The 12,854-nt window shown below is 42.7% G+C and overlaps 1 protein-coding gene across 1 annotated transcript; it reads right to left on the reverse strand.

Moving 5' to 3' along the window:
- Positions 1 to 3,626: 3,626 nt before the first annotated feature.
- Positions 3,627 to 11,173, reverse strand: LOC147454482 (4-coumarate--CoA ligase-like 1). Its single transcript, XM_086516420.1, has 7 exons — positions 10,842 to 11,173; positions 9,451 to 10,275; positions 8,996 to 9,194; positions 5,457 to 5,602; positions 5,216 to 5,283; positions 5,018 to 5,120; positions 3,627 to 4,042 (listed from the first exon to the last, which is right to left on the reverse strand). Exons 1-7 carry the CDS (start codon positions 11,031 to 11,033, stop codon positions 3,890 to 3,892), a joined length of 1,686 nt encoding a protein of 561 aa, XP_086372546.1. The 5' UTR covers positions 11,034 to 11,173; the 3' UTR covers positions 3,627 to 3,889.
- Positions 11,174 to 12,854: the final 1,681 nt, after the last annotated feature.

The following is a 12,854-nucleotide window of genomic DNA, read 5'->3' on the forward strand; positions in this document are numbered from 1 at the left end:
GTGGTTACTTTGCTACGGTGTTTTAAGCAAAAACAAGAAATACATTACCATGCATAAACAATCTCCCAAACTTTGGCCATCGCTTGCTCCAAATGCAATCTTGGGCGTAGCAACCATTTCTTAGATATCGAATTATGTTTGGGTGGTTATCGTACTTTTGATATAACATCTCATACCACCCATTGAATTCATCTTCAGTTACACTTTGCATTAGATGGCACAACTCTATGTATATATCCCCACGTTGGTCCTTGGGAATAATTGTCAAAGCTCGATTCCGAATTGCTTGTAACACTTGCACTATCTTCACTTGTAATCAACCAATCCATTGTAGACTAATCATAGATGTTCAAGAAATGGAGCAAAAGTAATTCATGGCATCAATTTGTGGAGACAACAATCAGAGGAAGGAGGAGAGAGACTCATTGAAACCCCCCTAGTTTATTTTTTACACAAAAGTAATCTAGGGTTCCCTACATTACAGTTGGGTAGCCACCATTCGTAATGACATTAGTCCATAGGCCTTCAATATAGAGCATAAAAATTTGTTAGCAATAGGCTCCATTGAGTACTTTATAGGTTCTATATTCTCCCATATTTAATGCTTAAAGACAAAACTTTCGGCGTGCACTTTTTCTCAAAAAGTAATCTAGGGTACCCTAGATTACAAAAGATTAATTTCAACCTTTGATCCCACCCCATAGCGCCCGTGTCACTTAGTAATGAGGGGATCCCAGTCTAACTCAACCAGTGGTTGTCCCTGCCAAATCCACAACCTCCAAAGGGGTGCCTCCTCTGTAGTGAAAACTGGGTCAACACAAGCCTCTACCCAAAGAGCCCACTACTCGAACATGCTACCAATGGGCCTACAGCTCCTGATCATGGGTTATCTTACCTTTTGAGAACAGACAATGCAATATCAAAAACCTACGTCCCATGCTACATGACAATCGGACCACCTAAGAGAGAGGATGAAAATAGGCTCATCAACCTTGATGGGAAGGTAAGCAGTCTATCTTCCAGTGTATCCATGCCAGTCAGGGGGAATAGCCTCATCAATCTCCTTCATACGTGCAACAACCCCTCTACGGATCCCATAAGTAGCACCAATGACTTGTCCACCAACCAATGAGGCATCTGAACAACAACATACGGAAGCTGTTGGGACATCACCCCATCTAGCCCAATCAATGCGTGTCCTCTTGCCTATCTGACGTCCTTCTACATCTGTCACATCTGCATTCCAAACTAGTGGTTGTCTTGGCACCTCCTCCACACTAGAAGGTGGGTGTTGAATCAAAGCAAGGTGCAAGTCTTTCCAAATCCTCAACAAGCAGCATATAAAGGGTGACAAATGAGACATGTCCAAAGGAGCATGTATGAAGATGAATCTGATGGTTGGGTGCCAAGCGTTCGGCGGGAGCCATAGACCCAAAAGCAAGGAAAGGCACGTGACAAAGCATGGTATAGAAATTGTTTCCGCAAGCTTAGCCCTAGGAACCAAACCGCGTACTATGAGCTTGGAAAGCAATGCCTTGTTTTGGATCTCTAGATCAATATCCCTTAAGCCTCCCTCCTCTTTAGGCAATATCACTGTGTCCCAATGGACTCATGGCCGTGTGTGAGTAGATCCATCTGAACCACCCCATTGAAAGTTGTGCACTAAGTGCTGCAAACGAGCTATGACTCTAGAGTGAAGAGTCATGTATGATCTAGCAACCAAACCATCGCAAGAAGTGCCTGTATGACCATAAGGGCTCTGCGAGCCAAAGATAAATGCAAGGAAGACTGATGCACAAGAAGATTTAGACATTTTCTCATTAAGAAAATGGAGTCCTTTTCAGTGTTTTTCATACAATGCATAACATCATGAGCTTCTGCTCGGGAGGCACCACATACGTAGCTAGGTATGATTGGGGGCAGGGGACCGCCGACCCCAATCGTACCTAGCTAGGTATGCGGTGCCTCCCTCACAAAAGCTCATGATGTTGAGGTAAGTCACAATGTGAGAATTATTGTGAGAATCTGCTCAAAACTTCTTGTGCTGGTGTAGACAAGATTTCTAGGTGAAAAGCCAATCTCAGCAAGGGTGTATACAACCTTGACTTCTGACTTTGCCTTATAATATCCTGTGAATGAGGGTAAAGTCCTCAAGGTTTGGACTTTCTCTCTTTTGAAGCATATGAATCTACATCACCATACACTGATCTTAGCTCTAGAGCTTGATCGATCTCAAATTCCGTAATAGAAGAAGAATTCACTGTTTTGACTCCCATCCTTGACTTCTTCCAATGATTTCCACAGCTCACTAGGCCATTGTTCTTGAACTTAGGAGGATAGCTTCTATCAGAATTTTCAGTTGTGTTAGCAACTATCCTTGGGTCATCCTCTTTTTGTATCTCATGAGCCCTTGGTTCACTTCCTTTTTCCTCGGGCGTCTTTGGTTGTTTTGGTGGAGTGATTACCCTATCCTGAGAGATCTATATGACACAACTAGTACTTTACAAGCTCAATAGCTACAATTGCGGAAAATTGGTATAGCTGACTTATAAAAAGGTTAACAAAGTAGATGCCAGCTTAAGGCCAAGTTGGGTATATTTTAGGGGAAATATGCTGCTGCTTCCTTTGTAGATTCCTTTGCAAAATTCACAAAGCTCTTCACCAAAATCTTCAGCCACCCAATCCCAGATGTGATGGTTGGTGGCTGAAATGCTTCGATGCCTCAAATACCTGTCCAAATTCACCTTCAAAAGTTGGCCCAACAGATGAAAGAAATCTAGTTCACACTAGCTGGGATATTAATCAAACCAAATACCCGAAATGCTTCGATCCCTCAAATACCTGTCCAAATTCACCTTCAAAAGTTGCCCCAACAGATGAATGAAATCTAGTTCACACTAGCTGGGATATTAATCAAACCAAATACTCACCAACAAGACTGATATTAGTAAACAAAGCCCAACATTTATGAAGAATGCACCCTAGCCAAGCATTAATAATATCATTAACCATTGTTGAAGCTATAATCCAGCATGACCATAACCACTCTTCAGCTAATTGCTAGAACCCACCATGTCTCCTTCAGTTTATGTGAATATACCCTGCTTACCAGCACTATCGAATTTTATTGAGATTTAAATATGTATTGGGTGCCCAAAGATAACTTTGTGGGTAGTTAACTGCCAAGGAGAGTGAAGGTTGCAAGAAACCTGAAAGGTTGGTCAAGAGAAAGGTCAGAAGACCCATACCATCTGCCTATCTTTCTCTTTCCAGATCTCTCTTGGCGACAAATAAATAGCAAGTCCTTCCATACACTATATTAAAAGAAATTCACAAATCATTGTACACATCTATAGCTTCTCTATTGATGTGAATGGCAATTTGAACAATTTGTTGCACAAGCTTAACACCACCTCCAAACTATCCTCATTTGTTTACTTTACAAGACTGAGAAACAACCAATTATATTAATGTCTTCTAAAGGCCAAAATGACCTATGAGACCAAAGAGTTACATCATGGTGAATCTGATACAAGATTTGGATAAGAAGAAAGAAACTAACTAAACAGAAACACTGAGAGAGAGAGAGAGAGAGAGAGAGAGAGAGAGAGAGAGAGATTACACTCTTCCCACAAACCACATATACCTTATCACTCCTACACTCACACCTTACAGTTTTGTACGCCCCTCGAGATAGGCTATGCCTAGGGGAGGGGAACACTTGAGTTAGCCAAGATTTGCATGAGAGCATCACCACAATAGTGCGTGGAGTGTTGGCACGCACTTGGCTCCTCCATTAAAACAGAATGAAAGAGAAAATAGATAAGTTAACAACGTCTTGTTAGTCTGCTACAAAATAATCATGGTTGAGAAAGGCTCTGATCAGTTGTCAAGGTTTAATATTGATGTTGGCATCACCAGTAGGCCGCACTAGGCGCTTGAGGAGCTCCTGTTTCACATTCCTTCGTAAAATCTTGCCTGCAGCTGTTTTTGGAATGGTGTCCACAAAGTCCACCAACCTGACCTTCTTGTACGAAGCCACCTGCAATTGCAAGAAAACCATTCCAGAGTCTAATGCTGCATGCCCATTGCTTGCAATCACAAGAAATCTCCTGACAAGCTTCCACTATAATTCCCATACAGGACAATATTATGAACGACTACGAGGAAGGATCCACATACTTAAGAGTGTAGTTGGGGACAAGACCGCCTACACAAGCTAGCCTAGAGAATAGGAGAGCAATCCCGTGCCCCCAAGTATGACACCCGGGGTAAAGGCGCTGGTTTAGAGAGGGGGGGGGGGATTTCACAAATCTAATCATTTTGAATATTTCAACTTTGCACCAGAATCCTCATGAAAAGGCAAATTAAATGATACCAAGATTGATATTTTTAAATTGCTTTTTCAATGCTCCGTTTGAGAAAATTCAATTTTGAGGTTTTTTGAAGCATTAGAAACACTCAAGGCCCAAGAGGGTCCCCTAATTTCAGAAAAATAAATATCCTTTCAAAACATCTCAAATGAATAAGTGAAGGGTGAGTTTAAGAAATGAACACTCAAAAGGCAAAAGACTTTTCATATCCATATATAAAGAGGTGATTCGGGTCTAGGTGATTCGGGTCTGTATTCATTTATTTGTACTTTTTTTCTTGTTTTCTTTTTCTCTAGCCTTTTCATCTCTTTAGAGTTTCTTTGGTAGTGAGTTTTTTTTTTTTGGAGCCATTAGGAGTATATCTCCATGATTTTAAAATGGTACACTTTTCAACAAATCACAACAAGACACATAAGCAAGATTCTAAGAATAGCCAAGTTTTTGGTCTCTAAACTGGGGGTGGATCCGCTCCTAACTTGGGGGCTCCTTTACCCTAGCTGGGTATGTGGCATCTATCTCCTGAAGTTGAAGAATATAGGAAAACCAAACATAAAACATCCCCTTTCCATACATCAAAGGTGTCAGCAATTTAATCTGAATGGGCGGAAACAATGTGTAAAAGATGAAAAAAGGTTTGCACCTACCTTTGATGCTACAAAATTGATCACATCCTCCTTTGTCAATAAGCTGCCAGGTGCAAGCACAACACAGGCTGCAGGTATTTCCCCAGCTTCTTCATCAGGCATGCTGTAAAAGAAATTAAAAGGAATCAAAATGAACCATACACTAAGAGCCTCCACATTCCCACCTACTATAAATACATGCTATAAGAGGGGGCTTACGGTACAACCGCTGCATCGTTGATTTCTGGATTTGATATCAAAATAGCCTCTAGTTCCGCCGGAGGTACCTGCAATTCATATATCCAATCGATACCTTTCAAATCCTTTGAGTCTCACAAACATACAATCAGCTCGTTTAATTCCTTGGGTCGCTACAGGATTCTCTTGTTGTAGTGCTTCACTTTAATTCACAAAATATGCTTTTCTAGCAAAATAAAAAAGCAGAAAGTCTGTATCTTACTTGAAAGCCTTTATACTTGATGAGTTCTTTGATTCTTTCCACAATAAAGATGTCCCCATCATCATCAATGTAGCCAACATCGCCAGTGTGAAGCCAGCCACGCTCATCTATGGTGCTGTTGGTGGCCTCCGGGTTCTTGTAATAGCCTATCATCATCAACCCTCTTCAGGCAGAGCAAATGAATGCACTTTTGGGTTTTGACATGCTGCCCTCTCAAAAGAACATAATGCACAAAAAGGCTTCTTCTTCTGTTCTATAAGTCACCCTTTTCAGACTGTTGCATAAAGCATGCATACCGACATTTGAGCAAATCTCTCTCTCACACACACGCACACGTACACGGGCCTGTTTGAAATTCTTGACACAGTTCCACTATGATTCCCAGATTGCATATGAAGACAGCGACATGAGCTATTAGGATGGAGGAGTTGCACAACTAGCTCTGTCAGGTTGGGGACATGCGATCAACGGCCTTGAAGCAGCAATCCATTGAAGTGAGCCATGGAATTACCGGCCTTGGAGACGACAATTCCCTGTCCCAATTAACCGCATCAAACTACGTATGCGTTAGCTCATGATGTTGAGCACTATAGGGAGAAACAATACGGAAATAGCTGCTTTTTCATGTTCTTGTCTGCCCGCTCGTGTGTGTGCAACACATGCAACAAAGAACATAAAGAAAATTTGCATTCAATATGTGATTGCACACGCGCGCTCACACTATGTTACAACATAACGATGTGAGGAAGTTGGCCAAATGGCAAAGTGGAGCTCGTCAACAGGCTTTTATAGATAAAGGCTGTGCCTCTAAACAATTCTTCCAGCATTTACATCATTCTAGGCACTTAAAAGTTATCCAAAGACTTAAAACTATCATCAGCGGAGTGGACCTCCTCCTAACAAGAGATGGCACGGGCCCTGCACTCTCATTATGGCAAGATCTTTGAGGCTCCTTCATCTCCCACGCAAGAAGCTTGCCAAATGTGCCGCTTGTTTCTATTGTATGTTACTCCCATTCTTTCCATGCAGCAGGCTCAAGACTTGGAAGTTGCTTTCACCGAGACGAAATTGTATGCCAGCTTGCTTGATTTGGGACGTTGAAAAGCTCCCGGTTACAATAGTCTTACTATGGAATTTTTCGTGTCATTTTGGGATTACCTAAAGCTGCCATTGCTGATCATGATGACTACGGCCTGGGAGTAGCAGGAACTGCCCTCCATGAAAAGAAGGCTTGCTCAAGTTGATACCCAAGCATGCACTATGTGAAGAATTCTCTCATTGGCGGCCAATTACGCTCATGCCTATGGTATATAAATTGATGGCCAAAATGTATGGCTTCATTCCACGACGTCACATTACTGATAACCTCATGAATGTCATCATTGGAATGAAATATGCGAAGTACACTCAACAGGATGTCTTGGTCAAGAAGGTTGACATTGAAAAGGCCTTTGATTCTATTCTTTGGGACTACATTGCAGATACCATGCAACAGTTGTGATTTGGGCCTAAGCTGTCCCGCGTGGTATTTTTCTCTTATGCACACAACACTTCTGCAGGTTTGTTGGATGGATTTCTTACAGATTCTTGGCCTCTGGGACGTTCAGTAAGCCAAGGATGTCCTCTCAGTTCTTTGCTTTATGCAATCACTACTCACCCCTTGCTTATGTATTTGGATTTCTTGAACTCCACTAGTAGATTGCAGGGCCTGACATAACCATTTGGGCAACACTTTATCGGACAGGCCCATGCGGATGACTCTTTATTTATGCCTTGCAATCATTACGATGATGTGGAGAAAATTATGCATGCTCTTCACTTGTTTGGAATGGCGGCAGGCCTTAAAGTTAATTTTCGTAAGTCCAAGCTATTACCTTTGAATAAGTGTGACTGGCATAAGATATTGTGGCCAGGGTAGATTGTTCCTCCGCACACCATAGTTCGCCATTTGGGTCATCCGCTGGGTTGGGATGCATTAGCTGCGCAGAAACTGGACTGGGTACTCCAATATCTGTATTTATTGGAAATTGTCCACTTTGCCACTACATGTGCGTCTCAGGATTGTCCAGCGCATTCTCATGGCTTATGTGCAGTTTTATTTTGTGCACCTCTGTTATCTTGGTCTCAATTGCACTTGCAGTCCCTTATGTCTAGTAGTGTGGAGCATTTCTAGCGCACCTCGTCTAACAGAAAGACTCTTTGGCCTTTATCTATGGACAAGTTGTGTTCTCCCAAGCGCCTTGGAGGGATGAATATTTTAGATTTGTGAAGTCATGTTTTGGCTCGGAAAGCTATGCTATTGCCAGTCTTGGTGGAGCAGCAACAACCCTGGACACTCAGAGTATCACATTTGTCTGTGCATATTGTCATGCCATCCTTTGGTCATTGGCGACCGACCTATTAGATGTCATTTTTGGGAAGCTTGAAGAACATATTCTAGGATGTCAATTTGCTTCTTCTCTCAATGTTGATTGGAAGGGTGTCACTTCGCATTTTGCATGGCATGATCGACAATCCTCTCTAGGAAACTCCCTTTGATTGGAAAGTCTGCATTGGAGCAAGGCACTCTCTTCAACTTTGGTCCAACGATCTTCTCGCCAAGCGTATTTTCTTTAGAACTCAAAAAGGAATATGCCACGTACATCAGGTGGTGGATGACACAGGTCATGTTCTTTCGTTTGTTGATGCGGCATACAGTTTTCGGTTGAGACTCCACTATTCTCCTCTTTGTCGAAAAATTTCAAAGGATGCTTGCTGATCATGCACCCATTTCTCTGGTTGTAGACTCCCGCTTCTTTGATTGGAGACTAGAATGCATTTCAGCCACCATGTTTATGCCCTCTTGCAATCTGATGCATTGATTGTGCATCATAGTAGTCAGTCCAAGTCATCCTTGTGGTGGCAACGAACATTGTCTAGCATTTGGCAGAGTCATCTACCTCTGAAGGAACGTATTTTCTTGTGGCGTTGCTTAGTGGGAGCTATACCTGTTGGCAACTTATTGCATGCACGGCATATTGCGCCTTCTCATTGTCTCAGATGCAATGAAGCTAAGGAGACTGTGCCACACCTATTGTGGGGTTATCGCTCCCTAGATCCTTCATTCGGCAAGTATCTGCTGCTCTTCAGGTGCATTTTCCTTCCGGCATTTTTCATATAGACGGTTTTGGCTTTCTGGGGTGCTCCAGTCTCTGCAATTTCAGTTTACAGTGTTTTTTGATTGGGTCAGATTTTGGATTCTGTGGGCCATTTGACATCACCGAAACTCATTAATGTTTCAAGGCACTGATGTTGACTCGTTTTCCTATTTCAAATTGTCGCTTGGTCAAGCGCTGCATTTCGCTTATGATGCTGGGGACATCACTTTTGATGCCTATAGGATTTATTTTGATTGTTTCTAGCCTTCCCAGCCTCATGGCGCTCCATTTTTTGTATCTCTTATTTTTCTCAGGGAAGAGAAGAGAAGAGAGAGAGAGAGAGGGAGAGAGAGATGTTCTATGCGCACACATGTGCATATGTATGTGTCTGTGAGTACATACCTTTTGTCACACACTGACTTCGGACGCAGAGCTCGCCAAGAGAGTTCCGAGGCATAGACTTTCCGGTCTGAGTGTCCACAAACTTCACCTCCAAGTTGGGCAAAATAAAGCCCACAGAGCCTTTCTTTGCAATGCCTCGAGGGTGGTCTGGGGCGCAATGTGACAGCGTAATGCAGCTATGCTCTGTCAGCCCATAAGCCTGTTCAGACATTGTCCACCATCATTCAAAGGAATCACAGAATTGTAATCATGGTAGACCATATGTTTAGAAATTTCCACAGTTTTGAAGGAGATTTACTTTATAGAATCTTGATATTCAAAACAACAAGTTGCTTTCTATCATCAGAAATTGTTGTGTCAAGGCCCATTGACTACAATGAAAGCAAGTGCTTACTGAACATGCACTCGAGTGCAGACATTTCAACAATTACTCAAAAAACCCCAGAGAAGCATACCTCTTGAATGACTACTCCAGGAAACTTCTCTTCGAAACCCTCTTGGAGGTCCGGTGCAAGCGGTGCGGCCGCACTCATAACACCGAGTAGTTTGAGCTTAGATAGATCATACTCATCGACGACAGGGCTTTTCACCAAGGCAAGGATAATGGGAGGCACAATGGGGGCAAATCTAACCTCGTGCTTGATGAGGGCATCTAGAAAGAGGCGAAGTTCAAACTTTGCAAGAACCACTACCTTGCCCTTGGTCCTCAGAGTAGAGCAACAAATTCCGGTAAAACCATAGATATGGAAGAAAGGCATTAGTCCAAGTGTCACATTTTCACCCGGATTTACTTTGTCGAGGTCGAAGAGAGTGGAGCAAAGATTAGCAATGAGGTTTCTATGAGTGATCATAACCCCTTTGGAAATGCCGGTAGTACCTGATGAAAACGGAAGGGCACATAGATCTTCTTGAGAAACTTGAGGGAGAGTCACAAAAGTGGCGTCAGTATCAAAGAGAACCCTTGCATTAGCGGTGCCTTCAGGAGGATTATCACTGCTTATAATAGCTATGGGCACTTGGTTTACAAGATGCTTTACTTTTGCAAAGGAGTGTGTGTCAGTAATTACAAGTTTAGCCTCAGAGTGCTTGATTTGTTTTTCAAGCTCTTGAGGGTGGGAGGATGTATTAGCACCCGTGAAGACACCGCCAGCAGTGAGAATGCCGAAGACTAGGATTGGATACTCGGGCATGTTAGGAAGCAACAAACATACCACATCTCCTTTTTGAATGTTGAAATGTTTGATTAACCCAACAGCCACATTAAAGCATAGCGAGCGAACCTACGTCACGAACAAACAGGAGTTAGTTTCTGTACGTACATATACGAAAAAAAAAGTACTACATCAAGATGCACTAAGCACTTTCTTGCATACACATATCAATTGTATGTACCCATTTGTGTGTTCTAAATTGTGGTGGCCATGGCCTGCACTAGCCTAAATTTGCACAAGAATTTTTAGACAAATTGCCATAATGCTTCCCACATTCTGACTTACCACATCATCATGAACTTGAGGGAGGGTGCCAGAACTCCATGCAGATTTCATGGTCAGGCTAGCAAGGGCCTTGGTACTCTCAGGTGAGAGAGTGGTTTGGAGCACATGGAGTACTAGACATAGAAGGATTAACACCCTTCCACCAGTATGACCTAGACTCACCTTCATCTAGCTTTTACACAACTTTGTATGCACGGCTGCAAAGGTATCATGTGTGAGAAGCGATTTGAGTGCGTGCGTGTGTGTGTGTGTGTGTGTGTGTGTGTGTGTGTGTGTGTGAGAGAGAGAGAGAGAGAGAGAGAGAGAGAGAGAGAGAGATCATGTGCATATGTGCACTAAGAGAGACAAACCTGTGCGTGCGTAAATTGTTTGTCGCTGGCAGCGTCAACAATGGCGATGGAGTCTGGGTAGTCATCAACATGCTGTAGCACGAATTGGGGCAAGGAGAGGTCGGAGGGGATAGGTGCCGGTTGCAGCTGAGACCTGAAGATAATTTCTTCTTCCTCTTTTGCCTCAGCTTTCCTGAGCTCCTCCTCCGTCATAGCTGCTGCTGCTTTGCGCTCTCTCTCTCTCTCTCGGCTAGATCTTTAAGGTCTCTTGGGATAGTTTCCTACGACGTTAAAACTCTCTTCTTCTTCTTCTCCTCCTCTCTCTCGCTCTCTCTCTCTCAGGCGCTTGGTGTGCATGTCACTGTTATTTGAAAGAGGTTGGCCAAGCTTCAAGAGCGTGGCTTTCCTCCCTCTAAAAAAAGCACCTAAGCAATTCTCACACAAAAAGCAAATACTAGAGCACTGTTCAATGTTGGGTTCATTTGTATTAAAACAAACAATCATTCAATAGAATGGAGATTTTGAGAGAGTATAGGGGAGCATCTAAGTGGGCGTCCTCAAGTCAATGAGGGAGGACAAGTAGTATTGTAGCTTCAAGATATAACTTCCTTTTGTGCCTGCACGCCTCCATGTGGAACGACATGGGAGATCAAGAGCTTGTCACACCCCCCCTTGCATCACTCTCCACGGTTCCGAGCACTATAAGCCAACGACAAAAGGCAGATGGGGACTCGGGAGGGAGTAGGTTAGAGCTCACAAAAACAAAAATCTTATAAACTGGCACTACAAGAGGCTCTTCACACTTGTGACGCATATATCGACGCAGATGAATTTGGTGTTTAGACTCGAGACGTCGATATGAGCGTCGTAACCAGAGCATCAATCGATATATGAGTCGCTATGCTATAACATTGATGCATATATTGAATGTGATATTGATGCTGCATAACCATAGATATCGACGTGCATATCCACGCCTGCAAGTGTACAAATTTGGTGATTGGCAGCACCTCAATTAGCCATTGTAAAAAAATCTGAGCCTTCAAAGACATTAAAAAATTGACCAACAACAACATAACTTGAAAGAATTGCGAGGCGTCAGCCTGAAAGTTGATATCGACATTGTTTCTCATTTGTATAAATGCTTCAAATACAAAAAATGGCAGGGCCAAATGTAAAAACATTTGCGTATAGTGTCAAAATGTTGCATCACAAAAATGACTGAATGCTTCAAGTTGAAATAACATATAAATAATAGGTTGAATGTTGCGGTACAAAATAGGAGAACCATATCGCCTCCGATAGATACAGAAAACTATGAATGTGTTAACACTAGTTCTTCAATTGGACATCAAGTGTCTTGGGACACTGAAGTGTCTTGTAAACACAACCACTTTGCCTAATTTTTACAACATGCAAATTTAGCGAAACCCGAATGCAACTGTTTCTAATTGCTAGCCCATGCCTTGAAATTAATCGACAAATCTTGTTTTGCCTAAAAAATTGTCGCTAACTAGTCTTCATTACACAATCATTTTTAGGAGAGTCGAGTTCTAGCTTCTATGGCTATGGAAGCCAGAGCATGAGGGAGGAGAAAAAATATCCATCGTTGGATGGATGTTTGCATCATTGGGCCAAATTCATGGAAGCCAAAGCATGAGGGAGGAGAAAAAATCTCTATCGTTGGTTGGATGCTTGCATCAATGGCCCAAAGTTGGGCCACAGTCAATGGGCCACAGTCAAATGCTTAGGAAAGGACCAAAGCCTCAAAACTCTTACACTCTCTTAATTTTCACCTTTGGGCTCTGTGCAACAAAAAGAACAGAGCATGCATAGAACAAACCTTGGAGCGCCCCAGTACACTCCATCGCGCCATGGCAAGGTCTTCTACCGTTAATGGGCTGCCTTCGAATGCATTTTGTTGCACTTTAGAGGGCCACGAAGTCATGTACCTTGCTTTTGCTTATGCGATTGATTGGGCAAAGCAAACCAATCCCCTCGATTGGGAGACAAAGCTTTACAAGGGAGAAATTC

The sequence above is a fragment of the Adiantum capillus-veneris genome, chromosome 7 (assembly GCF_014529385.1).
Source record: "Adiantum capillus-veneris isolate H3 chromosome 7, ASM1452938v2, whole genome shotgun sequence".
Classification (NCBI taxonomy): domain Eukaryota; kingdom Viridiplantae; phylum Streptophyta; class Polypodiopsida; order Polypodiales; family Pteridaceae; genus Adiantum; species Adiantum capillus-veneris.